The 27,316-nt window shown below is 46.6% G+C and overlaps 1 protein-coding gene and 1 pseudogene across 1 annotated transcript in view; one reads left to right on the forward strand and one right to left on the reverse strand.

Annotated features, from left to right (window-relative positions):
* GABBR2 (gamma-aminobutyric acid type B receptor subunit 2) overlaps positions 1–27,316 on the reverse strand; it is a 349,107-nt gene that overhangs the window by 114,282 nt on the left and 207,509 nt on the right. The window contains exon 7 of the mRNA XM_086683581.1: positions 25,507–25,743. Coding sequence (XP_086539707.1) covers positions 25,507–25,743 — 237 coding nt within the window. The remainder of the gene's footprint in view (positions 1–25,506; positions 25,744–27,316) is intronic.
* On the forward strand, positions 9,338–9,717 carry LOC112860729 (large ribosomal subunit protein eL22 pseudogene; annotated as a pseudogene).

Genomic DNA, 27,316 nt, shown 5'->3' on the forward strand with positions numbered 1-27,316 from the left:
AAGGCAGCTGGTGCAGCAGTGGTCCAGATGCAAGGGCAGCGGGCTCGAGCTGCAGGGTGGCCGGGCAGAGCGAGGAGTGCGCTGCAGAGTAAGGTTATGGGAAAAATGGGCAGGACTGTGGAGCTCATGGACAGGTAACTCAAAAAGGGCACTCTGCTGGGAGGCGGCCGCCTGGGTTCTATCCCCTAATTACTTCGGTCTCCTAGTCTCCTAGGAGTAGTTTCCTAGTGTGTAAGGAGATAAAGTTCGTATTATCTGAAAGCTGGGCCCAGAATTCCTCCTAGGAGGAAATGATCTTGGTTAGGAAGGAACCTTGATTAGCCTCCTGGGTAGAAAGGAAGAATGTCAGCGAGGGGAACAGAAGGAGCTATTTTCTCGGCAGAGAAGGAGGCCCAAGAGGGGTGGGAGGCCCGGAGAGACCACCACGAAGGAAATGGCCCCTAAGACGGGGAGGGTGGCGAGCAGGAACAAGGTCAGGAGTAAGTAAGGTCCAACTCAAAGTCACTCAAATTATATTCTCTGGTACAAACCCTCTCTGCTTGGGCCCCAAACCTTCACTGGAACCCCTCACAAGTCCTTGTAAAGGGGATGGCTTTCAGGTCCGTTTGTTCTTGTTTTGTGTGGCTGTCATAACGGAGGAGGGGTCTGAATTTCCTGCATGGGTCAATGGGGCCCAGAGCTGAGGAAAACCTCAGGGATCATGGGCTGGTCCAAATCCTGAATGAATTCAGCACAAGCAGAACCATGAAAGCACAAGCCTGCAGGAATGTGAAGAAATCCTGAGGTTGGTCATCCCTGAACTGAGAGATGGAGCTTCCATGTGTATGTGCATGCGTGTACACACGTGAGGGCATATGTATGTGGCAGTCTCCTAGGCTCCTCCCAGCCCTGGTGGCCCTCAGCTCAGTCCCGATGAGTCACCAGTCCCACCTCCCACCTTGAAAAGAGCGGGCTGGGCTGGCAGGAAGGCGCCTGATTGAGAACCCATTCTCCCTCTTGGCTCAGCTCCCCCATTAGAGACCCAGATGGCTCCATATGGGGTTTGGGGACTATTCACTTGGCTTCATGGGCTAAGCCTAAAAATCTTCCATCATTTAAAAAATCTTCCACCAATTCTCCTGGGAAGGAAAGAGGAGTCAGCAGGGGCAAAACCAGAAAGGGAGGGAAGGGCAGATGTTGGTGGCCCCACCTACTGAGGTGGACTCAGGCTTGGGGGGTCAGGAAGCTACTTCTAGCAGCAGAAACAGAATGATGGCTGTGGAATGCCAGGCGTGGATGAGGTGGGTGTCTGAAGCTGTTTTCAGAGCTGGAGTGGGGCCAGCTGAAGCTCCGAAAGATAAATGGAGGAATGTTTTTGCTTAAGATGGGTTCTCTCTTCCCTTCCACTTCTGGCTTAGGCTTGAGGGGCTCTTCTAAGACCCCTGTTCAACTTATGGGTCCAGCTGGTGAATTTGAGACATAATTCCTTATTATCAAGAGGATTTGCACCTGGTTTATAGCTGTCGAACATTTTGTAGCGGACATTTTTCTTGATCACCAACTGATCCCCATTTGAATGATAATAGTACCCTGATTTCAATTTAGAGATGACGTTTTCAGGGGCTGTGATAGCCACACTCTAAGATGGCTCCAATGATTCTCTCCTACTGGTATTCACACCCTGTACAGTCTCCTCCCACATTGAACAGGGCTGGTCTGTGTAACCAGTAGGATATTACAGAAATGGCAGAGTGTGGTTTCAAAACTAGATCATATAAAGACACTGCAGCCTTAGCCTTGCTTTCTCTTGGATTACTCATGCTGGTGGAAGCTGGCCACCACGTGATGAGGACACCCAAGCAGCCATATGGAGAGGTCCATGTGGTGAGGAACTAAGTCCACCAATAGCCACCATTAGTAAGCCAGCCATGGCAGGGAGCTATCTTGGAAGCAAATCTCCACCCTCAGGAAGCCTGAAGATGACTTTAGTCCCATCCTGCCTGCAATTACATATATTAAAGACCCCAAGCCAGAACCTTCCAGCTAAATCACTCCTGAATTCCTGACCCACAGACACTATGTGAGATAATAAATCTTTATTGTTGCTTTAAGTCACTATGCTTTGGGATAATTTGTTATGAAGCTATAGATAACAAATACAGGGTCACAGGAAGTAAGAGAATTCACCCTGGATGGTTCCAAGGAAGATACTTTATTAAGGACTACTATAGAGTGAGGGAACAGATTAAGGGAACAGACCCAAGACAGCATTGTGCCCATAGACTAACAATGGCAGGAGCTGTTATATGCCTTGGAACAGAGGAGCAAGGGAAGAAATAGTGTCCTCAGAACTTCACAAGAGTGGGAGGCAGAGAAGCCATAGCCTTGGAGGGAGGGCACAGCTATTTCAAGAGATACGAAAGCAAGGCTGGGGGCTGCCCCCTGACCTCTCTCTCTCTCCTCGGTGGCTTTCAATCTCCTGTCTGCACTCCCCACTGGCTAAATCCAGCCAGAAACCCCGAGGACAAAGGATCCCGGGTAACGTCGACCATGGCAACAGCTTCCCAGGGCACAGAGAAGGGCAGAGAATGGATCTGTTGGAGGAGAGACAGAGAAGAGACAAAAGCCACCCAGAGATCCACCTGGCCCCACTCTGACTTGTTGAAGTTTCATGAAACTTAACTCTATGCAGGGCTGAATCACATGACTTAGACTAAGCCAATCAGTGCAGCCTTCTAGTTACAGTGATTGGTTCAGGTATGGGCGCATGACCCAAGTCAGCCAATCAACACACAGAGGACTCACTTCCAGGGATTTTGTTGGCATTACTGGGGAAACCGGTTCCCTGTCTTGCTGGACTTGGTGCTGTGATGTGGGATTCAGAAGCAACTGTGTGTGCAGAGGCTGAGAATGGCACTGGCAGAGGAGAAAGCAGCCCCAGAGAGGAGAGATGGAGAAGCCTCATCCTGGACTTCACCGGTATCTTTGGGGAGGGACGGTTTTCTATTACTTGTGCCAGAAGAGTCCTGAGTGACACATTCTCATCCACAGCCTTGATGATCCTCATGGCATCTCTCTGGGGTAGGCTGGGCAGAGCTCATTAATCCCATTTTGCACATGAAGAAAATGAGGTTCCGTTCTCTTTATCCCTTGGCAGCCAGTTCATTTAAATTCATCATTAAGTTCACTATACCAGCCTAGGTTTTTGGAATGTATTTCGCCCTCACATTGTATGATTTAAAATTTTTGACTTCTGTTTCAATGGCCTTGCTGTGTATATGCCTGTAATCGAAAGGTGCCTCAAACTCTCTTTAGAAGTAGGTGGCACTCAATTATTAATTTTAATCAAACAAGCAAACAGGTGATGGTGGTCAGGAAGATTTTCCAAGGTCACACATCTTTGAGGGGCTGGATCTGAGACTGGAAGGCGGGACTGAAGCAGGTCCCCAGGCCCTTTATTGCCCCCAATGGGAAATGTCCTTCTTTCAGTACTTCCTTTGTTTCCATACTCTCCTCTTCTTCCTGCTTCTGCGTTGAATCCATACTCTGGGGAGTACAGTGTGAGGGCTGGTAGTGGGCAGGTGAGCGCTCAAGGCTACCTTGCAAGGGATAGGCCAATGGCTCCATGGTGCCCAGGGAGTCTGGAACAAAGCAGGGGCACTTTTCCCTCTGGTAGGGGAGGCAAGAAAGAAAACATCTTCTCCTGACTACTCAGTTAGCCAAGAGCTTCCTAGGACCCATAAAATATGGCCTCTGATTTCTCTGATGGTGTCTGTGCTTCTCCCCTCACTGACACCATTCCGGCTACAGTGGCCTCCCTGCATTTCCCACACACTCCAGCTTCTTTGCCTGCTTGATAATTTTTTTATTAGACATCAGACCCCTCGTTGGGTGCTAGATATTTTTAAAATTCCTTTAAATGTTCTAAAGCTTTGTCTGGGACCTCATTAAGTTACTTGAAATGAGCTTGACCTTTCTGAGGCTTTCTTCTAAGCTTTGTCAGCTGGGACCAGAGCCACCGTTAGTCTAGGGTTGATTTTACCGCAACTGCTGAGACAGTAACCTTCTGAGGATCTCCCCATGCGCTATGAAGGTTTCCCAACCTGGCTGGTGTGAACATGGATGGTTCCTGGCCCTGCATGAGCTCCGAGGATCCTTCTGCCTGTTCCTTTCTGCTCATGCTTTCTCTAGTCTCAGGCGGTTCCCTCACTACATCAGCAGGTGCTGACAGTCCACAGCTGAAGACTTGAAGCAGCCCCTTGAAGCTCTGCCGCCCTCCCCTCTCATGTGGCTCTCTCCCTTCCGTTACTCTGCCTGCAAATTCTAGCCTCCTTGGTTTCTCTTAATTCAAATTTTCAACTCTGTCTCCATTCACATTGTCAACCTGGTGGACTGCGGGGCTTTGTGTGGGCCGTCCTTCCTGTGCTGCCGCCTGGAAACCCTCCAGGCAGTAAGCTGGGCAATCCGAAGGCTCACGTCCTCTGTGTCCCTTCTCTCAGGAGTCACTCTCCTCTGCTGTCTGTAATCCAGTGTCGGAAAACTGTTGTCACACATGATTTCACTGGTTTGTTAGCTGCTTAAGGCAAGAGGGTAAATCCAGTTCCTGTTACTCCTCCGTCTTGGCCGGAAGCTCCCCCTACCCCAGTACTCTAGACATTGTCAACTTAGACTTTCACCCTGGTGGTCCACCTGTCTGGATCACTTTTACCCCAGACATGGCATGGCTCACTCTTGTACCTCCTTCAAGTCTTTTCTCACACACCACCTTCCCAGTGAGGCCTCCTCTGGCCATCCTGTTTAAAACTTCCTGGGGAGCCCAGGTGGCCCAGTCAGTTCAGCGTCCAATTATTGGTTTTGGCTCAGGTCATGATCTCACAGTTTGTGAGTTCAAGTCCCTCACCGGGCTCTGTGCTGACAGTGCGGAGCCTGCTTGGGATCCTTTCTCTCCCTCTCTCTCTCTGCCCTTCACCCACTTGCGCTGCCTCTCTCTCTCTCAAAATAAATAAATAAACTTTTAAAAAAAGCACATTTAAACTTCTCCTTGCTCCCCCTCCATTGGTGCCATTTCTAATTCTCCTTCCCTTCCTGCATATTTCTTTCTTCTTCCTTCTTAAATAGCAACTGTTGCCTTCTAACATACTATATAATTTACTTATTCAATATGTCGATTATTGACTCTCTCCTTGTACTAGGTTGTAAATTCTTTGAAGGAAGGGCTTTCTGTTTGTTTGATTCACTGCTGTGTTCCTGGATTCCAATACAGTGCTTGGTCCATAGTAAGTTCTCAAAAATTAGTAGTTAAGTGGATAAAAGGTTGAGAAGATGATAGAAAGCCCACCCCTGCCAAAAGTGCAGCTATGAAGGTTGAGAATCCGATGTGTGTGTGGAAGACTAGCTAATATCCCTTTTGTATGAAGAGCAGCAGGAGGAGAAATACCTGGAAACACAGGTTATGGCTGGAGGTAAAGCTCCTAAAATGCCAGGCTCTATCCTATAGGCAGTGCGGAGCCATGGAAAGTTTTTAATGAGGAATAACACGCTCAACAATTATTTAGGAAGAATAATCTGGTAGGTGTAAAAAGTGAGAGCCAGAATAAATGAGAAGCAGAGGAGAGAGAGAAGAGAGGTGGTAGTTGGGAATTCACAGAGTCGGCAGAGCTTAGCAGGTGGAGGGAAAAGTCGAAATGATACCTGTATAGATTTTTCTGTAGAAACATGGCGGGTGTGAGAGTGCGAATTAGGTTCCAAAGGATTCCACTGAGGGAGGTGGGGAAGTAGACAAAGGTGTAAAAAAAAAACAAACAAAAAAAAAAAAACCAAAAAAAAAACAAAGGGCATTTGAAGTGGCTGCCATCAGGCCCAAAACCTGGACTCTACTTCCCACCTTGTGAACGTGGGCAGGCTACCCAGTCTCTTGAACTGGGTTTCCTCATCTATAAAATGGTACCAAGCATATCTCCTTCACAGGCAGGACCTGCCCCTGGGAAACTCGGTACTTCAGGTGCTTAGTAAAGGTTGGTTTCCATCTTGAAAACCTTTTCTCCTTCACTACTTCGGAGTCCCACGAGGCCTTAGAGATCAGAGAGCCCTTTCTCTGACCATGTCAGGCAACATCCCCATGATCTCACAGATGAACTGAAGCCCAGAGCTCAGCCCCAGCTGACATCCACTGACTGTCCAGTGGAGGTCGGGGGGGGGGGGATCATCTGATAAGTCCCACTGCCTGTTACGGTCACTGCTCACAAAAGTTGGGGTGAGGAGTGTGAGCCCAAGGAGAAGACACCAAGCCGGGCATCTTCTCCACATCCTACTGCTGGGGGGAAATAGGACACGTTTCCATTATACTGAAGTTTAGAACCTCAGGATACTCTGTTCACAAGAGACTTTAATTCCCAAGACAGCTGTCTGGTGGCTAAGGTCATTAAATGTGGATTACTGAGGCAGCTCTTCATAAGCTAGTTGATAGAATTACTAGATCTGAGGATGAACAGAGAATTTTTTTGGTGCGTTTCGGAAAGTACCATAGAGCCTGTATACACTGCAGGAATCCTGCCAAATTACTAAAGGGGAATGATAGTGGTTATGTGGATTGAGTACCACTACTTATGGCCTACTAAAGATCCCGTGTGCCTGAGGGAGAATCTAGGTCACTGTTTTATCACATATGGTGGCCCTGTAAAAATATATACGTACGTGTTTATGTATGTATATGACACATACATATGCACATATAAAATTCTGCATTCTTGATGTTATTGCACCAAAAGTCTGCTACAGCCACAATCTAGAGCTGATCTATCACAACAGGCATTCATTGTATGTGCCCTAAGGTTTCAAGTCTCAAGAGTTTTTCAAGCTGGCCTCTGGTCTATGTTAGGCAAGACCCTACGTAGTTGTTTCTACATACTCAAGATTAAATTACATGATATGCCCTCAGTTAACTGGAATCCAACTAGTGGGGATCCAACTCACTAGAGTTTGCCATTGAGGAGGAAGAAGTTCCTCCAGCCTCAGAAATTCGAGGCTCACACGAGAGCAGGACATGTTCAAGGCCTCTCTGATGTCTACTTCCCCCTTTTCTCCGCTCCCTGCTCCATTTATTTCTAAGTGAGAATCAGGGTCCCTCTAAGATATATGGGACAGAAAGGAGGAGAGCATTAATAATGGCTGAGAGCCTACAGGTGCCAGGAACTGAACCAGGTAGCAATGTGTCATCTAGTCCTCATGACAACCCTAGGAGCTGAGTGTTCATACATCCTATTGTACAGATGGGAAAAGTGAGTCCAAGGGCTTACTAGCTAAAGTCCCTTGACTAGTAAGGGCCAAGACTGGATTAAAGTCTAGGTCTTTTAAAGTTAATATTATTTTAATACTATTTTTAAGTCTTCCCTTTTTTTTTTTAAGCAAGACCTAAAGTACTATATAATCACTGCAAAAAATTTGAAAATGAGAAATAAGCAAAGAGAAAGAGTTCCATCCAGAGACACTCACTGGATAACATTTTGGAGTACATTCTTCTAGTCTTTATGTATTTAAAAGTTGGTTATCAAAAGTGAGGATTAAAAGAAGTTTTTTTTTTTTAATTAAAAATACAGCTACCCTATGACTCAGCAATAGCACTAGTAGGAATTTACCCAAAGGATGCAGGAATGCTGATGCATAGGGGCACTTGTACCCCAATGTTTATAGCAGTGCTTTCAACAACAGTCAAATTATGGAAAGAGCCTAAATGTCCATCAATGGATGACTCGATAAAGAAGATGTGGTTTATATATACAATGGAATACTACTTGGCAATGAGAAAGAGTGAAATCTGGCCATTTGCAGCAACGTGGATGGAACTGGAGGGTATTATGCTAAGTGAAATAAGCCAGGCAGAGAAAGACAGATACCATATGTTTTCACTCATATGTGGATCTTGAGAAACTTAACAGAAGACCATGAGGGAGGGGAAGTGGAAAAAAAAGTTACAGAGAGGGAGGGAGGCAAACCTTAAGAGACTCTTAAGGACTGAGAACAAACTAAGGGTAGATGGGGGGTGGGCAAGAGGGGAAAGTGGGTGATGGGTATTGAGGAGGGCACCTGTTGGGATGAGCACTGGGTGTTGTATGGAAACCAATTTGACAATAAATTATATTTTTTAAAAAAAGTTTTTTTTAAGTGAGGATCTACCATAAAAACCTTTGTTTTATATATTATATATGTAAACATTTATATACATAAATGTTTATATATATATATATATGCTTATATATATAAATATATAAGTGGTACTAAGCACATCTCCTTCACAGGCAGGGCTTGCTCCCAGGAAACTCAATACTTTGGGCACTTAGTAAATGTTATATATAACATTTACTTAGTAAATGTTTATATATAACATTTACTTAGTAAATGTTTATATATATATATATATATATAAACTATATATATACATAAACTATATATATATATATAGTTTATATATATATATGTGTGTGTGTGTGTTTATTTTTGAGAGAGAGAAAGAGAGGGAGAGAGAGAGAGAGACAGAGTGCAAGTGGGGGAGGGGCAGAGAGAGAGACACACACAGAATCTGAAGCAGGCTTTAGGCTCTGAGATGTCAGCACAGAGCCCAATGTGGGGCTCGAACTCGCAAACCATGAGATCATGACCTGAGCCAAAACCAAGAGCAGGATGCTTAACTGATTGAGCCACCCAGGCACCCCTACCACAAAAACCTTTGTAACCTTCCCCCTTTACACTGAAGAATATATTGTGAACAATCTTCTATGTCATTAGTGCTCTATAACAACTACTTTTAACGGCTGCCCTTCCAACCCTCTAGCTGGCTCCTATTCATTCTTGAACCTCAGCTCAAAGTCATCTCCTTAGGAAAGTCTTTTCTGATCCCCAGCCTCTGTCAGGCCTCCATGCTATAAGTTCTCAACACACCCCATGGCTTTCTTTCAAAGCATTTTCCACAATGTATATTCAAATAGTTATTCACATGAGTATGTGTTTAGTGTCCATCTCTTCCCTGGTACAAGAAACAAATCTGCCTTGCTCAGTGCTGTATCTGTAGCATCCCCCTCCCCATGTCCTTCCGCTGTAGGTGGTAGTAAATATTTATAGAAGAAGTGAATGAGCAAAGGGAAACAGTCACTTCCCAGCAGTTGTGCCAGGTATTTATTCTCTGGTTTCATCACTGGTAATAATTCCATGGCTCAGAAGGGTATTTTATTAGTTCTTGGACATACAGTTAATCTTTCCCCTATAAATATCTGATTTCTCCTGTTGTTCAAGCCAAAACATACATACATACATACATACACACATACATACATACATAAATAAAGTGATATATGCTGCCGCCATGATGGCGCCCATGAAAAAGCTTGTGGTGGAGGGGGTCGAAAAAGAAAGGAGCAAGTTCTGAGGTTTACCTTCGACTGCACCCACCCTGTACAAGAGGGGGTCATGGATGCTGCCAATTTTGAGCAGTTTCTTCAAGAGAGACTCCAAGTGAGTGGCCAAGCTGAGAGTCTCGGTGGAGGGGTTGTAACCATTGAAAGGAGTAAGAGCAAGATTACTGAGGTGCCCTCTTCCAAGAGGTGTTTGAACATCTTGCCAAAAAAACATCTGAAGAAGAATAATCTACATGATTGGTTGTGCAGAGTTGCTAATAGCAAAGAGAGTTACGAATTGCATCACTTCCGGATTAACCATGATGAGGAAGAGGAGAAAGATGAGGATTAAAATTCATTTATCCGGACATTTTGTATGAGTTCCTGAATAAGACTTGGGAACCAAAGATGAATAAATAAAATGATATTGATGAGTTATGGCTTTCTTCCTTCTTCTACTGGGGATCCCTCAATCATACACGGCCCTTTACAGTTTGTAGTGCACCTTCCTTAATTCATCTGCAGAGCCACCCAGCAAGGGGCTCTTGATCACTGGTCTCATTTTGCAGAAGAGAATGAAAAGATTAGAGACCTCCCCAAGGTCACCACTGCTAAGATGTAGGGGACAGCATGCGAACCCAGGTCTGCGGACCCCATGTCCAGTGCTATTTCTGCCACACTGGGCTGCCTATCCCAGGAAAGTAAACAGCCACCCAAATGAGACAGTGTCACTTCAGTTTTGCCCCGCATTTTCAACCAAAGCTTTCAGAGTCATTTTTGCAACTGGAACATTTCTTAAAGGAAGAAAACTAGTTCATCACGGTAATCAAGTCTGTCATAGAGGATGTGTGATGATGTTTGAAAATATAATCCTATGAACATCAGAACTGACAACTCTGAAACATCTCTAGGCTAAATCTGCTAATAACGGTCTTTAGCATTCAGGTTGGCACTCACATCAGTTGGTGTGATATATTTCACAGCAGAAATGCCCTAACAAGGAACTTCCTCAAAGAGGAACTGTGTAGAGGACAGTTTTTAATGAGGCCCAATCCCTGAAAGGGTGAAATGTGAGTGGAGAATAATGGCATGAAATGAAACATGTATTTCCATGAGTCAGATGACAAGATGGGGTCTCACATCAGAAAATGCAGCAAACACTTTCTAGAGGTCAGGACTTGTACAGAAAAGGAGTCAAGACATCAGGGCCATCACCTCTGTAGATCCTCCCAGAGAAAATGTGCTTTGATTAGAATGAAGCAGACACATATGAATTGCAATTACCTCTTCTAGGCCTGCTGTTCACCCACTCATTCCTTCTCACCCACCTATCTTCCCACCGACTCACCCATTCATTCATCTTTGTTTAACCACTGACCTGCCCATCTATCCATCTACCCAGCCTTCCATCCACCTACCCACACACATCCATCCATCCACTCACTCATCCATTCAAACTTCCAACTATCTACCCACCTGCCCTTCCCCCCACCCATTCACTCACCCATCCAACCAGCTAACTAGTCTTTCCTGGATATCTACTATGATAAAGCCCTTAGGAGATGTTGAAGAGGTGGGGGACAGGTGGTGACAAAAATATCTGATGTATTTGCTCATTGACCATCAGCTGAGACTCTAATATAGGTCAGACCATGAGAACATTCATAGAGGTGAATCTTAGAAAGACCCCCCCCCCCCTCAAGGAGTGGGTAGAAGAAGCCTCCATCATAAAACTAACCAAGTACTTGGAGTCAAGATGATGGCACAGTGGGGTTGAGTGCAAGATTCGACACACCGTGCTGTCTGGGGTCCAGTGAGGGAGGCAGGTTTCAACAGCCACCACCAGCAGCTTACCCAAAGAAGCCGGGCTCTTGTCTGTTTAATGGACACCCATCCCCTGGCCAAACACCATTTTGTTTTATTACTAAAAGCACACAGAATGTGGTGAAGGGGCCTTAAACAGAAAGAACATTAATCCTATCACAGAAATCTCATGTGCAAAAGTATAGTACCGTTGGCTGGCTTTGGTAACCAGGCAGACTGCCCAAGGAAACCACTGTTCTGTTGGTTTCTCTCTCTTTCTCTGCCTTTCCCTCTCTTTCTCTCTCTTTCTTTCCCACTCATTTATGATTAATTTCTTCACCTTGGGAGAGGACGACCAACATGCCTTTTAAGAGACAGAGAACGCAAGAAGAAACAACCATGATGTGCGGATCACCTCCGTGGTTTCTGCAGGATCCATGTACCATCTGTGCTCTTCTTGACGGAATATCTGCCTCTTCGAACTAAAAAAGAAACCTTATCTTGCTACCTCAAGTGCTAGTTATATTTTTATCGTGCACATTAAAATCAAACACAGCTATTAAAATAAAGAGTGTGCGTCTGGGTCCCAGCTAGGACTGTCCCTACCCCACCTCTGGGGCGCTGTCACAGGACCTGCCACCCTGGCTGCTATCCTTGGGCCCTGCCTGGGGGCCCCGACCGGGGTGAGCCGACCTAAGGCCCCAGGCCAGCTGCCCCGTTCAAGGCTTGGCTTCATTTTTGTTACTGCAGAAATGTGCTTGCTTATTTTTTCATCAACAAGGAGGGTTAATGGAGGAGTCTTCCAAGGAACAAGTTTAAAAGAAAAAAAAAAAGTAATGTTAAATGTAATTTTAACGTTAATGTAAATGTTAACTGAGGGACAATGATATTGAGCTTATATGTAAGATCTCTTGAAAAACAAGTTTGAAAACCAGTGGAATAGCTTGATAAAGCTAGACACACAATGACAATGAACACCCGTAAATCACATATTTAGGGGTGTGTGTGTGTGTGTGTGTGTGTGTGTGTGTATGCTTAATTGACTGAGCCACTCAGGTGCCCCTGCCTGTGTGTGTGTGTGTGTGTGTATGAACATGTGAGTCCACCTGAGTGCATTTGCTTGGGTGCATATGAATGTGAGAATGTGAATTCCCAAAGATGGTAAGAGCTGCAAGAAGGCTCTGGAGCAGTGCCATTGGGACCCACCAACCCCTGTACCTCCTGCAAAGTTAATCACAGGTGTTGGAGGCAGCTGGTGTCCAAATGTACCCTTCCGTAGCATCCTCGTGATAATTTAGCACCCATCATGTCCAGCACCCTACACGCATAAACCTCTGTCATCCCCACAAGCCCCTACAGTAGGCCCTATTATTTCCTGTAGGGTAGTCTGAGGAGGCTCTGCTCAGCGCTCCTCTTTATGGTTGAAGCACCGTCCTCCAGCTCCCAGGAATACTGGCGACTGAGGGTCCCAGCTGGGTCTCAGAGCCTATTTACAGGAAGCCCTACATAAGGCACTGTCCCCATTTTACAGACAAACTGAGGTGCAAAGAGATTAAGTTCTTGCCCAGGTTTACCTGACTAGCAAGTGAAACCAAGATGTGAATTTAGGAAGTCTGTTTCCAGAGTCCGTGGTCCTAAGCATTTTACACTATTGCCTCTTAAGAAGGCAAAGGTGGGCATGCCCCCGACCCCCACCAACCCTGTCCCTCCCATACCCCCTTCCACAATTTACAGTGCCCTGACCAGATCCCAGGCCTAGCAACTGAGTAATTTGCCAATTACTATTTAAACAAGAGTTCTAGAAGGCTTCTATTCCATTGAGAAAGAAAAGGGGTGGGGAGGGTGTTGCAATTCCACGAGAAAATGGATCTTCCCAGCTGCCTCCACCCCCTGACACAGGGCTAGCCTCACTCGGTGTCACATCCGAGTGTGTGTGAGTCTCCTCTGCTTCACGAGCACACACAAGGGGAGCCGGCATCCATCAGTGTTTAAAGCTGTGTGTCTTGTCAGCTGAAGTTTATGTCAGCTGCCCTCTCCTGATGGCAGAAGGCTTCCCTCCTCCTTAGCAAGTGCACAGGCTAACATACCTTGACACACACTGAGGGGGTATTCTGGCCTCATGCGGTGAGAAATGCATGTGGTACGTTACGGGGCTCTTCACGTATGGTTTTCGCACAGGATCTGGGTCTATCTTTACCGGAGTATTTTCTCAACAGTGGGGATCGCTAATATTCAACTGTATTGTTTACTTTAAAAATGTTGCTTGCTATATTCTCAACATTTTAAAATGTACATTCTTTTTTTTAAAGGTCTATTTATTTATTTTGAGAGAAAGGAAGAGAGTGTATGCCCATGAGTAAGGGAGGGGCAGAGAGAGAGAGAGAGACTGAGAGAGAGAGAGAGAGAGAGAGAGAGAATACCAAGCAGGCTCCTTGCTATCAGTGCAGAGTCCAGCCAGATTCGGGGCTCGATCTCATGAACCATGAGATTATGATCTGAGCCAAAACCAAGAGTCGGACGCCTAACTGGCTAGCCACCCAGGCGCCTCTAAGACGTACATTCTTTTTCTTTTAATGTTTACTTATTTTTGAGAGAGAATGAGAGAGGCAGAGAGAGAGGGAGGCACAGAATCTGAAGTGGGTTCCAGGCTCTGAGCGGTCAGCACAGAACCCAACTAGGGCTCGAACCCCACTCAAACCGTGGGATCATGACCTGAGCCGAAGTCGGATGCTTAACTGATTCAGACACCCAGGTGCCCCTAAAATTGTACATTTTCAAGTTTCTGTGTGACACTTTTGCTCAGCTAATTGCTATTTGGTTAGCAGTAGCTTGCCAATACCATATAAATTTCTCTCTAAACTTAGTTACCAAACTACTTATACAGTTCTTTACAAACAATTTTCAATATAAATAAGAAACAAATAAAATCAGCTTTATCATAATAAATAATAGCTTTAAAATGATGGCACCTAATGGGGAGTTAATGTTCGATAGGTACAGAGCTGCAGTCCGGGAAGATGAGGAGTTCTGGAGACGGAAGGCGGTGACAGTTTGCACAATGCTGTGAATATGGTTCATATCACAGAACACTGCACTTACAAATGGTTAAAATGGTAAATTTACGTATACTTTATCACCATAAAAAAAGAAAGATGGGGCTAAAATGACAGAGAACCGCTGCTGCAGAAAAAGCTTTATAACGTGAGGGACCAAAGCAAATAGTTGTAAAAGAATAAAAAAAAAAAAAAGATCACAGCTGAGGGTGAAGTGTGGTGCTTGAGCTGGGCCTGTCTGAATGAAGTTATGGGTGACTTTGATTTTCTTTTTGGTGCTTGTCTGTACCATTTACATTTTCTTTCTGATCACATATTATTTTTGTAATCTGGAAAGGACACGTGTATGTTATTTTTAAATATGTGAATGAGAAGAAGGAGCACGGGGTTGTAAATACCCCCACCCCTCCAGTCAGGAAAGAAGTGAGTTAAATGTAGGGAGCTGCTTCCAGGACTGGCTGGCCAAACCAAGAGGCGCAGAACTTTCTCCCTGGGGGCGTGGGGGGTGGGGAGGGGTAGAAGCTGGGTGGCAGGGGCGCTGCCCCCTAGAGATGAGGAGCCAGGGTCCTGGCTTCAGCCTTGCATTTTACTAGGGCCCCGCATTCCTCACCTGGAGGAGTGGGTCGTGAGAAATGCCGGTCTCCCTGCTTCCTTTCATCTCTGTCCTTCTCTGGCTGGGACCCTTTTGCCCCCTAATGGAAGATAGCTTGTATGGGTGTAGAATAATGGTTAACCGTGAGTGTTGGCCCGTGTCCTGTGTCCCACCCCGGGTAAATCATTTAACCTCTGAGTTTTCTCACCTGCCAAACGCTGGTAACAACAGTCTCCATCCTGTGGGGCTGCATTAGTTTGCTAGGACTGCCGTAACAAAATATCACAGACGGGGCAGCTTAAACAATCAAAATTTAACGACTCGAGGTTCTGGAGGCTAAAAGGCCAACATCAAGGTAGCGGCAGGGCTGGTTCCTTCTGGGGGCTGTGGGGGAGAGTCAGTTCCATAACCTCTCTCTCCCACCTGCTGGCATTTTGCTGGTGATCATTGGTGTCCTCGGCCTGTAGAAGCATCACCCGCTGTCTGCCTCCTTCTGCATGTGGTGGTCTCCCTGTGTGCATGTCGGTCCCCCATTTTCCCCTTTTCATGAGGACACTAGTTGTATGGGATCATGCCACTCCAGTAGGACCTCGTCTTAACTAATTACATCTAAATGACCCTATTTCCAAATAAGGTCGCATTCTGAGGTGCTCTGGGTGAGGAGTTCAAATACAGAGTTTTAGGGGCGCCTGGGTGGCGCAGTCGGTTAAGCGTCCGACTTCAGCCAGGTCACGATCTCGCGGTCTGTGGGTTCGAGCCCCGCGTCAGGCTCTGGGCTGATGGCTCAGAACCTGGAGCCTGTTTCTGATTCTGTGTCTCCCTCTCTCTCTGCCCCTTCACCGTTCATGCTCTGTCTCTCTCTGTCCCAAAAATAAATAAACGTTGAAAAAAAAATTAAAAAAAACAAAAACAAATATGGAGTTTTAGAGAGACACAATTCAAATGAGATAATGCATTTAAGAGCTTAGCATAGCACCCAGCATATAGGGAGCATTCAAAACTACAGCCATTCCTATTATGATGACGTTTATCATTATAGTAATTGTCCCTGTGATTACCTTGTCACTGGCTCCTTCTTTTATCTGTTTCTCACAGAGACCTGGACAGCGTCTGTGCACAGGGCTTCCGTTGAAGCTCTCGTAAGACGGTACACTCCCCCACACTGCTTTTTCATAAGGAAATAGCTATTTTTTCCCTGACTTGAGGAAGTCAAACCTGCAAGCTTTGGAAGGCTAGGCATCAATTGAAACAAATTGCTAAACCACATTATTTTGATCTTTCAAATTTATCTGACAGCAGAAGGAGTAGGTTTCTTTCCTGTGCTGTACGTTATCTGCAGTCATTTGTAATTGTGTTTAAAGAAACAGGGGGAGGGCAGCCAAGCGGTGCTTAGGAACACAAGATTTGGAGACACCTGCATTTAGAATCAGAGGACCTAGGATGTGGTTCTGAGCTAGGCTCGCTGTGAACACTGTGGGAGCCCTGCAGAGCCTCTCTGCCGCGCTGAGCTACAATTTCCTCATGCATTCAATCAACAAACGCGTTTTAAGGACTAAGAGCCTGTACTATACAAGGCACCAGAAGTACAGAGAGAATTTTGGGCCTCAGTCCCAGGCAAGGGGCTCACAGGCTCCCCGTCCACTGGGAAGGGGCAGATGGACACATGAATAACCCAGTGCAGGAGGGGAGCCCGTGACGTCCTCCACTGTTAACCTGGGGAGAGTGGTTCCTGCTCCCCTCCCACACACCTCACAAGGTTGTTAGGACGGCGAGTTCCTTGGGAACAAACCTTCCATATTACTCCTCCTGCCTGGCCCAGCTCTGGCTTATAGGAGGTGCTGGGAATGCTGGCTGAATTAACGGAACACCTAAATGGTGAAGAACATGGGCTTCTGAGCCAGCCGTATTCGGCAGCTTTGAATAAACTCTTGTCACTTGCTACCTGTAGGACGCCAGGTACAGAATTTATCTTTGCTCAACCTGTTTTGAAAAAAATCTATGACATGGTCATTAATGATCTAAATCCCTCATTCATTAAACAATTATTTATCAGGCACCTACTATGTCCCAGGCACCCAGCTCTAAGTCTTAAAGGTGGCACGATCTGTGGGGGTTACCGTTGAGAGGCAGAATGAGGGGGTGGGAGCTGCGATTTTAAATAGGGTGTCGAGGAGGCATCACTGACAAGGTGACACGTGGGCAGAGATGGGACACAGGTGAGAGAGCTGGATGCAGCTCACTGGGAGGAGGCTTTGGGACACTTGCAGTTACCCATCCCCCACCCGGTGGCTCTTCTGAGCATCACATTCAATAACGTGGGTACAGTACTTAGGATGCTGCCTGCAAAGCAGTAGGAGCTCATTAATTAATAGCTATTATTAGCATTATGTTAATAAATGTAATTGCACGGAGAAGCGAAGGAGATAGAGACTATGAATGTACTCTGTGCACAGGGCAGTCACACACTGGTTATTATTATTATTATTGTAGTTGTTTATTACTGAGCCATGCTCCTGACCATCAGCGACCTGCCCTCCCGCCTCAGGCCCTAGGACTTGAGCTCCGGAGAGATGCCGATGGGAGAGACTGGGGAGGGGGGGTAGAGGGTGGGTTTCTCTCCTGCCTCAGGAAGGACGCAGTAGGGGCCCCCAGCCCAGCCCAACAATACATGCCGGGGAGATTTCCCCGACGTGTGTGCAACGGTGATGCCAGCCATCACGGCAAGAATTTGGGGATCCCTATTGGCAGATACAACAACGATAGATTCTGTTAATACTTCGCCTGTCAGTTCTGATTATTTATTGGGCCGAAAAAGCCTTTTTAGTTTGCAGAAGCCCGGAAGGCAGCAGAGTGGGAGAGTGTGACTCAATTTCTCAATCATGTGTGGATTCCACCCAACAAAGTGAACTCAAGTTTAGCAGTGGTTAAGAGCATCTACAGGTGTAAAGTGTTAGGTGCAGAGTGTGGCACCGGCGGCATGAAAAGCTGTGCTCCCTGCAAATATGGGAGCTGCTAATTCCTCCCAGGAGGCAAGTACGGCTCTTCCAGAGGCTGACTGCAACAGGCAGGGGCAGGAGCCAAAAAATAAGGGAGAAGAGTCCAGAATCCTCTACCGGGTGTGAGGGAGGCGACGGGGGAGGGTGGCTGCTAAACTTAATGCCGAGATGACAATTAGGTTACGGTAAAAATTCCATGTTGAAAATGCTTCAATTTCCCATAAGGATACATGGGTGTCTTCATCTGCTCCAGAAGCAGAGCCCGGGACAGGGAATCGTGTGCAAGTGGGTTTTTAAAGACATGTGCTCAGGAGGAACTTGTGAGGGAGACCGGAGGCAGAATAGGCCAAGCTGGGTGGTTTCAGGTGAGGGCCAGCCTCAGCCTAATCCTGCAGGGAATTGTGGAGTGTGAATGGCACTAGTGTGGCTCCACCACACTGGCCAGTCGTGGCTGCAGGCTGCTGGGCTAGGGTGTAAGTCACCTTACAGGCTGGGAGGCTCCAATCGCCTGAGGTGTGAACCATCAGCAGGGACATCTGCACAGCTGGGGGCTGGGCAGACCTGGCCACAGCCCTAAAAGAGATCCCAGGAGATCTGGCTGGAACACCAACAGCATTTGCTGTAGTTTTCGTGTGTAATGCTAAGTGGTAGTTCCTGGGGTCATGGGAGTTTGAGCCAGACTAAAGGGAGGAACAGAAAGGCAGAGGGGTCTGTGAGCAAAAGCTTTCTGCCTTTAAGGTGTCAAATCCCCCGAGTGAATGGCAGCAGGTAGAAAGCTTGAAAGTGTTCTTGCTTACAGAGTTTACTCCACTCTGCTTTGATATTAAACCACTACAATCTTAATACAAGTTAATTGGTTTGTTTATTATTGAGGTAATTAAGTGAGATAGTATAGGTGAAACAGACTGGTACTTAGTAGGTACAGAATGATTGTTTTGCTGGACTTGATTCTGAATATTGCTTGAATAGAGCCACATAAACTTTGTTCTTTGAAAAGTCACCATCATGATATCAATAGTAATAATAACAGTAATAATGATGATGCAGTTTGGGGGAACTAAACGCCATCATTACTTATCATATCAACTCTATGAAGTAGGTTCTATTTCCCTCCACAGATGAGGAAACTGAGGTATAAAGAGGTAACTAATTTCCCTGAGGTCACACAGTTCTGAGTCATGGACTGTGATCTTTTGTCTGACTTTACAAATTTGCATTTCCTGTTGTAGTTCATCACTGCCATGCCCCAGGCAATGATTCATTTTATCTGAGTTTAAGGGGTGGGCCTGTTAAGTTTATGTATAGTGTAATTCTCCCAGAACTCCCAGACTCTGGGATGGGGTGGAGACAGGTGGGGTGCAGAGGAAGTTCTGGGAGGGTTGGCTGTTGCTCCTGGAAACAACCAAGAAAGGCTCATGAAAGGAAGGCCTTAAATAGGAAAGCCTGAGTGGCCTTGGGAGCTAGCATGCTGAGGTCACTGGGACAAGCCCCATTTTTTAGGACGCGCAGCAGACACATCACAGTCGGACTGCTGCAGAGCTTCTGACAAGCTCCTACTGATAGCCTCGAGTACAAAATCGAGAAACAGGCAGAATCATGATAGTCCAGGGGATGGAGTCATGACTGGTGGAATGACCAGTCCCAGAAGAGGGCAAATCCTGGATTGGTAGAGTTTTCTCTACTTCTGGATGGGCTTCCTAGTGCTCTGTTTCTTAACTCATTCAAATTCAACAACCTTAAATGATGATACCACATTTAAATCACAAATGGGTGGCTGGTGCAAAGCCTCTAGGTTAACTTGTCTTAGAGAGTAAAACCAGGAGTCCAAAAGATCAGAGGGCAGGAGAGATGGGCCAATTCTAGCATGATGATGTTTAAGTGTGTGTGTGTGTGTGTGTGTGTGTGTGTGTGTGTGTGTGTGTGGTATGAAGTTTCCTATCCCGGTGAAAAATCGACTGCACAACTTCAGCACCACAGTAGGGCGAAGCAGCAGTGTGTGTGACAGAAAGAGCCCACACTCCCCCAGGACGAGGATCTCACTGATTTCCCCTAACTACCTGTTCCAAGTACCTGCAGTCGCTGAATTCCAACCAATCCGAGTGTACTCTATAATGCCCTCTTCTCAGGTAGAATGTTGGCAGGGGGAGCACAGGGGCAGTATTTGAGTCTTAGTGGAGATAATTTTATTTCACAAGTCTTGCATAAAGACTTGAAGTTTAAGGGACACACCAGCAAAGGCTGGATTCCTGTTCACCAGCAACAAAAGCAAATCTATCAATAAACTCTGCAAATCGCCATCTGCTGCTCTTCAGCACCTCCTTGGTGAGATCAATTAGAGATAATAGCCATTAGAGGTGACATGCCCGAACCTGAGGCTGCCCATCTCTTCCCAACAGATGTTATGCCCAGACCTGCAGCTGGTTGAGAGAGGCTGAGCAGAGGATGAAGAATGGGGCCATTATTGGAGGAACTTTGGATTGTTTCTACATTACGGCCTTCCACGGGGAGTGAGGAGGCAATCACAGGAAATTGTTTAGAAAGAATGGGCCCTCTTCTCAAAATCAAAGACATTCCCCCCAGGAGCTTCTTTCAATTTCTCTATGTCCAAATGCTCTTGGAAGCCTCATAGTCCCCATGCAAACCTGGGGTGTATACCCTCAGTAACTTTCCAGGAAAAGTTGTACATGTACTGTATTTTCATAATAGGGTATAATGAGGTTACATTAATTTAGCCTCCATCCTAGGCACTACAAAGTAAATACAGTGTCATTTTAAGAGACAAATCAGAAAAACATTTACTACAGGGGGTCTACTGCTCATTAGAGCCATCATATCTTACTGTGATGTGCCCAAAGGATTTGTCCATTTGAGATCTGGTATGTCATCCTTGTTTTAAAAGACTGGAAACTGTAAAGAATTAAAAAGTGATCACCCAAAGCAAATTAAGGCTTTGGTTATTACCCGAATACTTAGCACATGTTACCAAGCATGGTTTTTTCTTTTTTAAAGTTTATTTCTTTATTTTGAGAGAGAGAAAGTGCAAGTGGGGAAGGGAAGAGAGAGAGAGAGGGAGAGAGACAGAATTCCAAACAGGCTCCACTCCACATTGCCAATGCAGAGCCCGATTCAGGGTTGAACCCACAAACCTTGAGATCATGACCTAAGCTGAAGTCGGATGCTTAACTGACTGAGCCACCCAGGCCCTCCCTCAAGCATGTTTTGAAGGGTTACGGATATGAGCTGGTTAATGAATTTAGTGCATCTTTGGTAGAAAAACCTAATTAGAGGAGTTGTTAAGTCACAACATATCACCATCAGAGCTGGGCATAGAGGAGCCTGGCATTGTATCCTCACTACCCAACACATGGCACAGGGTGAGAGCGCATGGCATGGGTGCCTTGCAATTATCCACACGTGGAATTTCACTTACTGAACTGCAGGAAGACCGAGGACAGCTTCCTGGTCTTTACTGCCGTAAGCAGAATGGAATCCTCCCTCCAAGGGCCTTGGGCAGAGCTTGGATAGTGACCAGCAATTTATTCATCTACTTGTCTATATCCCCCACTGGGCAGGGAGTTTTTGAGGGACAGACCACACATTATTCCTTTCTATGCTTCCAGCTCCCAGCCCAGGGGCTACTAAAGGAATGAGTAAATGTAGGAACAAATACATCTCTGACAGATTTAAAATACCCTAAGCAATTCTCAGCATTACTATTTGACAATCACTGGGACTTCTTGTTAATAATGTGAACTCCTTGGCCCTACCACAAAGCCATTGGATCAGAAGTTGTGGGTGGGGCTGGGAAATCTGAATTTTTAACGAAGCTCCATGGGGGACTGTCATACATACAGAAGTTTAGGAATGTTGCCCTAGACCAAACCTGCTGAGCTGGGATTCTCAGAATGCTCTGGGCTTTTGATACCTTGAACGGCCAATTCTAGTCTGAGTTTCTGTTCAGGCAGAAGAGGGGTTTCCATGTGGGGAAGCATTCTGAGATCTGCAGGCCATAGAAAGGTAAGAGGCAATAACAGGGCCAAAAATCGGATCAGTGCCCTCGGAATCAGAGGCAGGCAGGACCTCCACCAGGCTATCGGTGTGCAGGTGGGGACACGGAATCCCATTTTCCAGGGTTCCCCAAGAAGGGTGGTGGGGAGGAGAGCTCCTGAGAAGACGAAACAAAGCTGGACCCCAAGCTAAAGCCAGAGTCCTGATCTAGGATTCATGGAAGAAGTCTGTGCTTTAACACACCAACGAGGAACCACAGGCCTGGCTCCCAGACGAGAGTGTGCACACTGCATCAATTGAAATTGAGTCACGGATATAATTAATTTAATGTGTTTAAACGATTTTCCGTACAGTAAACATGCTGAATGAGGGTGACCCAGAATAAAGTGCTTGCCTGAGAGTGGAAAAATGGACACCATGTGTGCTCTATAATGAAAACTCTTGAGCAAATAGAAAATGCTTCAATTTATTTCCACCTCCCATTCCTTTCCTTTCTAACTCTTTGTTTATGGCTGAACTTGGCCTTCTGTGGTCTCCTCGGACCGCAGAGACACTTTTTCTTTTGTCAGAAGGTGTCCTTTCTTCTCTGATCAGAAGACAATTTTAATGAAACCTGTCTACAGCCCAGTGAGAAGCACATACTAATATGTGACAAAAGGGATTGGGAGGAAGGGGGGAAAAAAAAGGGCAGAACCGTTTCACGACTCAATCCCTTTCTCCAGTAAAGGGGGACGTGCATGATGACAAGGGAGGTGCCACCAGGTGTGGCTGGGACAACGCCATCTGAGCAACCATCCTGGCTCTGCCAAGCTATCCCTCCATGTGACTTTGAAAGCTCCCTCTCTGGAATTCAAACACTCATCTACAACATGAGGGGGTTGAATTCGAGGATTTTAAAGAGCACTGTCAGTCCAAGGGGCACCTGAGTGGTTCAGTCGGTTGAGCACCCGACTCTCGATTTCGGCTCAGGTCATGATCTCACGGTTTGTGAGATTGAGCCCCGCATCAGGCTCCACGCTATGTGTGGAGCCTGCTTGGGATTCTCTCTTTCTCTCTTTGCCCCTGCCCTCTCTAAAATTAAGAGAAAAAAAAAAGATAAAATAAGAATGCTTTCAGTCCTGATATCCACTGAGTTATGAATCACAAACCGGAGCAGGCATAAATATGTGTCGAGGAATTTCTCATTAAAAAGAACCTCATTTTCAAACCATTTCAAGTGTTCAGATAGTCTTACCGAATTGCTCATTAAGCAGGGATTATGTATTGTTTGGCTCCGATGAAAGGGAGCACTTGGAAATAGTTATAAATGATCTCCCACTGAGATACATCACGCATCTGGTCAAAACGCCAAGTTCCAGGATGAGGAGGGACGCAGAATGCTTCCTAGATCCTGTAGCTCTCTATCCAGCCGGTTCGGCTAGAGAGACTATGGATTCCCTCTATTACATAAGAAACAAATGGTGGCAGGATGATCTGAAGCAGTGGGCCCACATTTTGTGACAGCTCTGCCACCGTGGTGGGAACAGGTGAGTCCCACCCTCTCTAAGGCTCAGTCTGCGTTTCCACCAGCAGAGGGAGGACCTCTGGGGTGGGGCCATTCTGTGGGGGTGGGGATGGCTCAGGGGCTTCGAGAAGGGAGGCTGAACAGGCAGGGCCCTGGGCTCCTTCTTTCAACTGAGGTGCTTCTCTCCAATCTGTATTACATACCAGCACCACGTAAGACTGATTGTACAAGAGGTTCTGAGGATAAAAACATTTTTTTTTGAAACCAAATCTTTGAAAGCTGTTCAAGCTTAATGTCTGAATCCAGGATGCACTATAAACACAGGCGCTGCCCATAGTTATTCAGAGCCCTTACGCTGAACTGTGGGAGCAGAGGCCAAGGGCTGTCAGGTCAAGGGTGGCTCTACTCCGGAATCCTCCTTTTCAGCAAGTCTCAGCAGCTGCCCACCGCCCAGAGCAGCGGCGCTCAAACTCCAGCGCCGTTAGCGTCACTGCAGGGTCTGTTAAACTGCAGCGGCCGGGCCCCTACCCGAGACTCTGGTTCAGCAGGTCCAGGGTTGGGCTCAAGAAGGTGCATTTCCAACCAGCTCCTAGGGGACACGAGTGCTGCTGGCCAAGATGCACTTTGACAATCACTGGAGTATAAGATAAAGGCCAGCGTCCTTAGCTTGTTCCTTCAGAAGTGCCCCAACTTACCTTCCCAGCCTCGTCCTCCTCCTTTCCAATTATCCCAACAAAGTGATTGTCCCTGCACACACTCACACATATCTCCCTCGCTCATACGCTCCATCTGGCCAGACTGCCAGCCCCCTCTCTCTGCATGTCTAAGGTGTGGCACCGAAGCTACCTCCTCCAAAATGTTCCCTGAAGTTTTCATCGACGGTCACAGAAACCCCTCTGGGCTCATATAGTTTGTCCCGTGATGCTGAGCCCTTTTAATTCATATTATCATCTGTGTCCAGCTCTCACCCCTGCATTTGGACCGCGGGCTCCAGGACAGAGAGCCCATCTTATTTACCTCAGCATTCACGCCATCGTCTACACCCTCAGCACCTGCACAGGCCCTGCCTACCAGACCAACAGGCAGCAAGCCCGAGAACACACACAAAGGAATATGAACATTTAAGAAATATACCAATCAGCTCATCTTGTCCACTCTTCTATCCCAAGATAGAGACAGAGTCTCTAAATGGCTCTTTAAATTAGAACACAAGATAGGATTTTAGCCATTTCAATCTATTCTTTAGGCAAATTTTCCTTCTTTTCTGAGAGCAGAGTCAGTGACAAATACATCATCTTGAGGCATTAACTAAGTGCCACTTACGGCCATTACCAGAAGGTAGCGTAATGCAGCAGTTAAGAGCTAGACCTAGGTTCAAATCCCAGCTCTACCTCTGATTAGCTGTAGAGCTTAAGTGCTCTGAGCTCCAGCCTCCTCACCTTTAATTGGGATAACAACAGCATCTACCTCCTCTGGATGGAATATAGATGCAACGGGCTCATTATTAACACTAACAATTCTAGCATTTACTGAGAGCCTACCATGTGCCTAGCATTAGGCATACATTTATTATTGCATCTAACCTACACGAAGTGCTTAGCAAAGTAGTACATAATAAGCATTAAAAAAATGTTAGCAATTATTATCATTGCTTATTTTCACAACTTCTATGCAAGACATAAATTATTATCCCCATCTTCCAGATGAGAAACTTGAGGCTCAGAGCAAGTAGCCTGCTTAACAAATACTAGCAGATTTTACTTTGTAATGGTTCATCTTTTTACCTACCTCATGAGGTAAGTATTATTTCTATTTTGGAAATGAAAGCTCTATGGTTTGGAGCAGGTAACTTGAAAGACCCAGGATTTGAACCTGACTTTGGGTCTGGAGCTCTTGCGGTCCCCAGCCCCCACCTGGTGAATTGCAACTGCTCTGCTTGCAGTCAACTCACTATGCTCTTTGTAATCCACGAAATACAGAGAAGCATTTTCCCAGCGTGTCAGAGAGCGTCACCAAACCTGTCCCTCATTTTAGCAGCCCTGCAATCCTACGACCCACAAGAAGTTGTTTATGTGATCAGAGAAAATGGACCTCCTATCCAAGGGCATGCGACGCAGCAGCCCCGCTCGCCTTGTACATCTCCAAGCGGCACCAAGGAAAGCAGAGTCTGGAGTGTGGGACTGACCGTGACCCCGAAGAAGTTGGTCTCATTCATGGCGTTGAGGATGATCCTGCCCAGTGTGTGGTCTGTGTAGTTGAAATCCTGGATCCGCTGGTGCCGGCTGCTGGCATGCAGCGTCTCCATGGCCCTCTGCAGCGTCTTGGCGATGACCCAGATGCCGTCGTAGGCGTACCCGTGGAACTTGCTGGGCCCCACGCCTGACCGCTTGTTGTTGTACTCTCTCTCATACTGCTGTGGAGTCTGTAAAAAACAGGGGGGCAGGGGGGATGCCAGGTTACAGCCGGCAGGGACATTAGACATGTGGTGTCGAGAACCGACCCTCTCCAATGCTCACTGTGAGCCAGGCGCGGTGCCAGGCTCTTTATGTGCATTATCTCATGAAATCCCCACAATGACCTCATACAGCATATGAGTTATGGGAAGTGGACTTGTCCGGGACCACACGGCTAGTGAGTGGCAAGGCTGAGACTTGAACTCTGGCTGTCTAGCAAGGCTAGGGTGAAGGAACAGCACACCCACACCAGACCTCCCTGTGATGTTTGGAGGGCCGAGCATTAGTACCGGTGCAGGACCACATTCCATATGTCTAAATATTTAAGTTACAGACAAGCAAATAAACTGTCCAATAAAATAGTTTCTATCTCCCCATAATAAATATACCTTCTTAATGATACAGAAGGCCAAGTTTGAATTCAGAATTCTGGGGCTCCTCAGACCTTTAGGCTGGATACAGAGGCAGGCAGAGGGGGAGCTGGCTTTGCTCTGGGGCCCATCCCTATAGCCAAGCCCAGCTTGGTCCATACCTTCTCCCCTTCAGGCATCAGAGCCTCCTGACCACCCTGGAGATGCAACCCAACCTCAAGAGGGCTGACCTGGGCCAGAGGCTTCCTGGCCCTGGAAGGGGCTCCAGCTGTTTGGGCAGGGAATTCAGAGCAGAGGAAGTGGTGTCAGAGGAAGGGGGTGTAGGTCTGCGGCGGGGAAGGCGTGCCCCAGTGGCCTTGTGGATTCTGAGCCCCATGGTACCCAAGTGAGTCCCCACCCTGAGCTGGTCCCAGGTGTTCTGATGTAAGGGCTGCTCTGACCCTATATTATGCTGCTCTTTCCTCTTCTGCAATACAGCAAGGCCTGTGAATAATTCAGCATTTTTTAAAAATTAAAAAAATTTTTTAAACTGAACTGAATTTCGTAAAAGAATTTCATTGGTGATATTAACATTCCGATTGTGGCCGCAAAGTAATGAGAACCTTTTTACTTCAGTTCCTGAGGCTCACACATCCAAACGGATGCCACCCCAGGGGAACACGTCACCCTCAGCCTTTCCGTGGGCTTCTCAAGTCACTTCTGAACTCCTCTGCCAGAAAGGTCAGCGGAGCCAATGGCTTAGCCTTTGGAGAAACCCTCTTTGGGGACAAACCACACACAGAAACCACTGACTCGTTGTCAGTTTATACTGGGAAGGGCTCTTGGAGATGGTCACACATGCTCCCTCCACCTGTGGCCTGAGGCACAGAGAGGTCCAGAGGCTTGCCCAAGGTCACACAGCTTGTGTGTGTGTGTGTGTGTGTGTGTGTGAGGGGGTGGGTGCGTAGCTGGAATGATCCCATTCCATCTCTACTACTTCTTTCATTTTTAACTTTTGAGGACATTATTGCTTTTTGAAAACTACCGCAAGTTGTTTGGGGCCAGGTCCAGTGCCGAATGAGGGTGGTGACTGAGGGCTACACCTCATGGCTGGAGCCCGAGTGAGTCTCTTGCCCTTGGCTCAACGCGTTAGCAGAACAGGGTCGCACACATTTGCCTGGGGACAGCCAAG

The sequence above is a fragment of the Puma concolor genome, chromosome D4 (genome assembly GCF_028749965.1).
Source record: "Puma concolor isolate L17-30 chromosome D4, mPumCon1.1.hap2, whole genome shotgun sequence".
Lineage (NCBI taxonomy): Eukaryota > Metazoa > Chordata > Mammalia > Carnivora > Felidae > Puma > Puma concolor.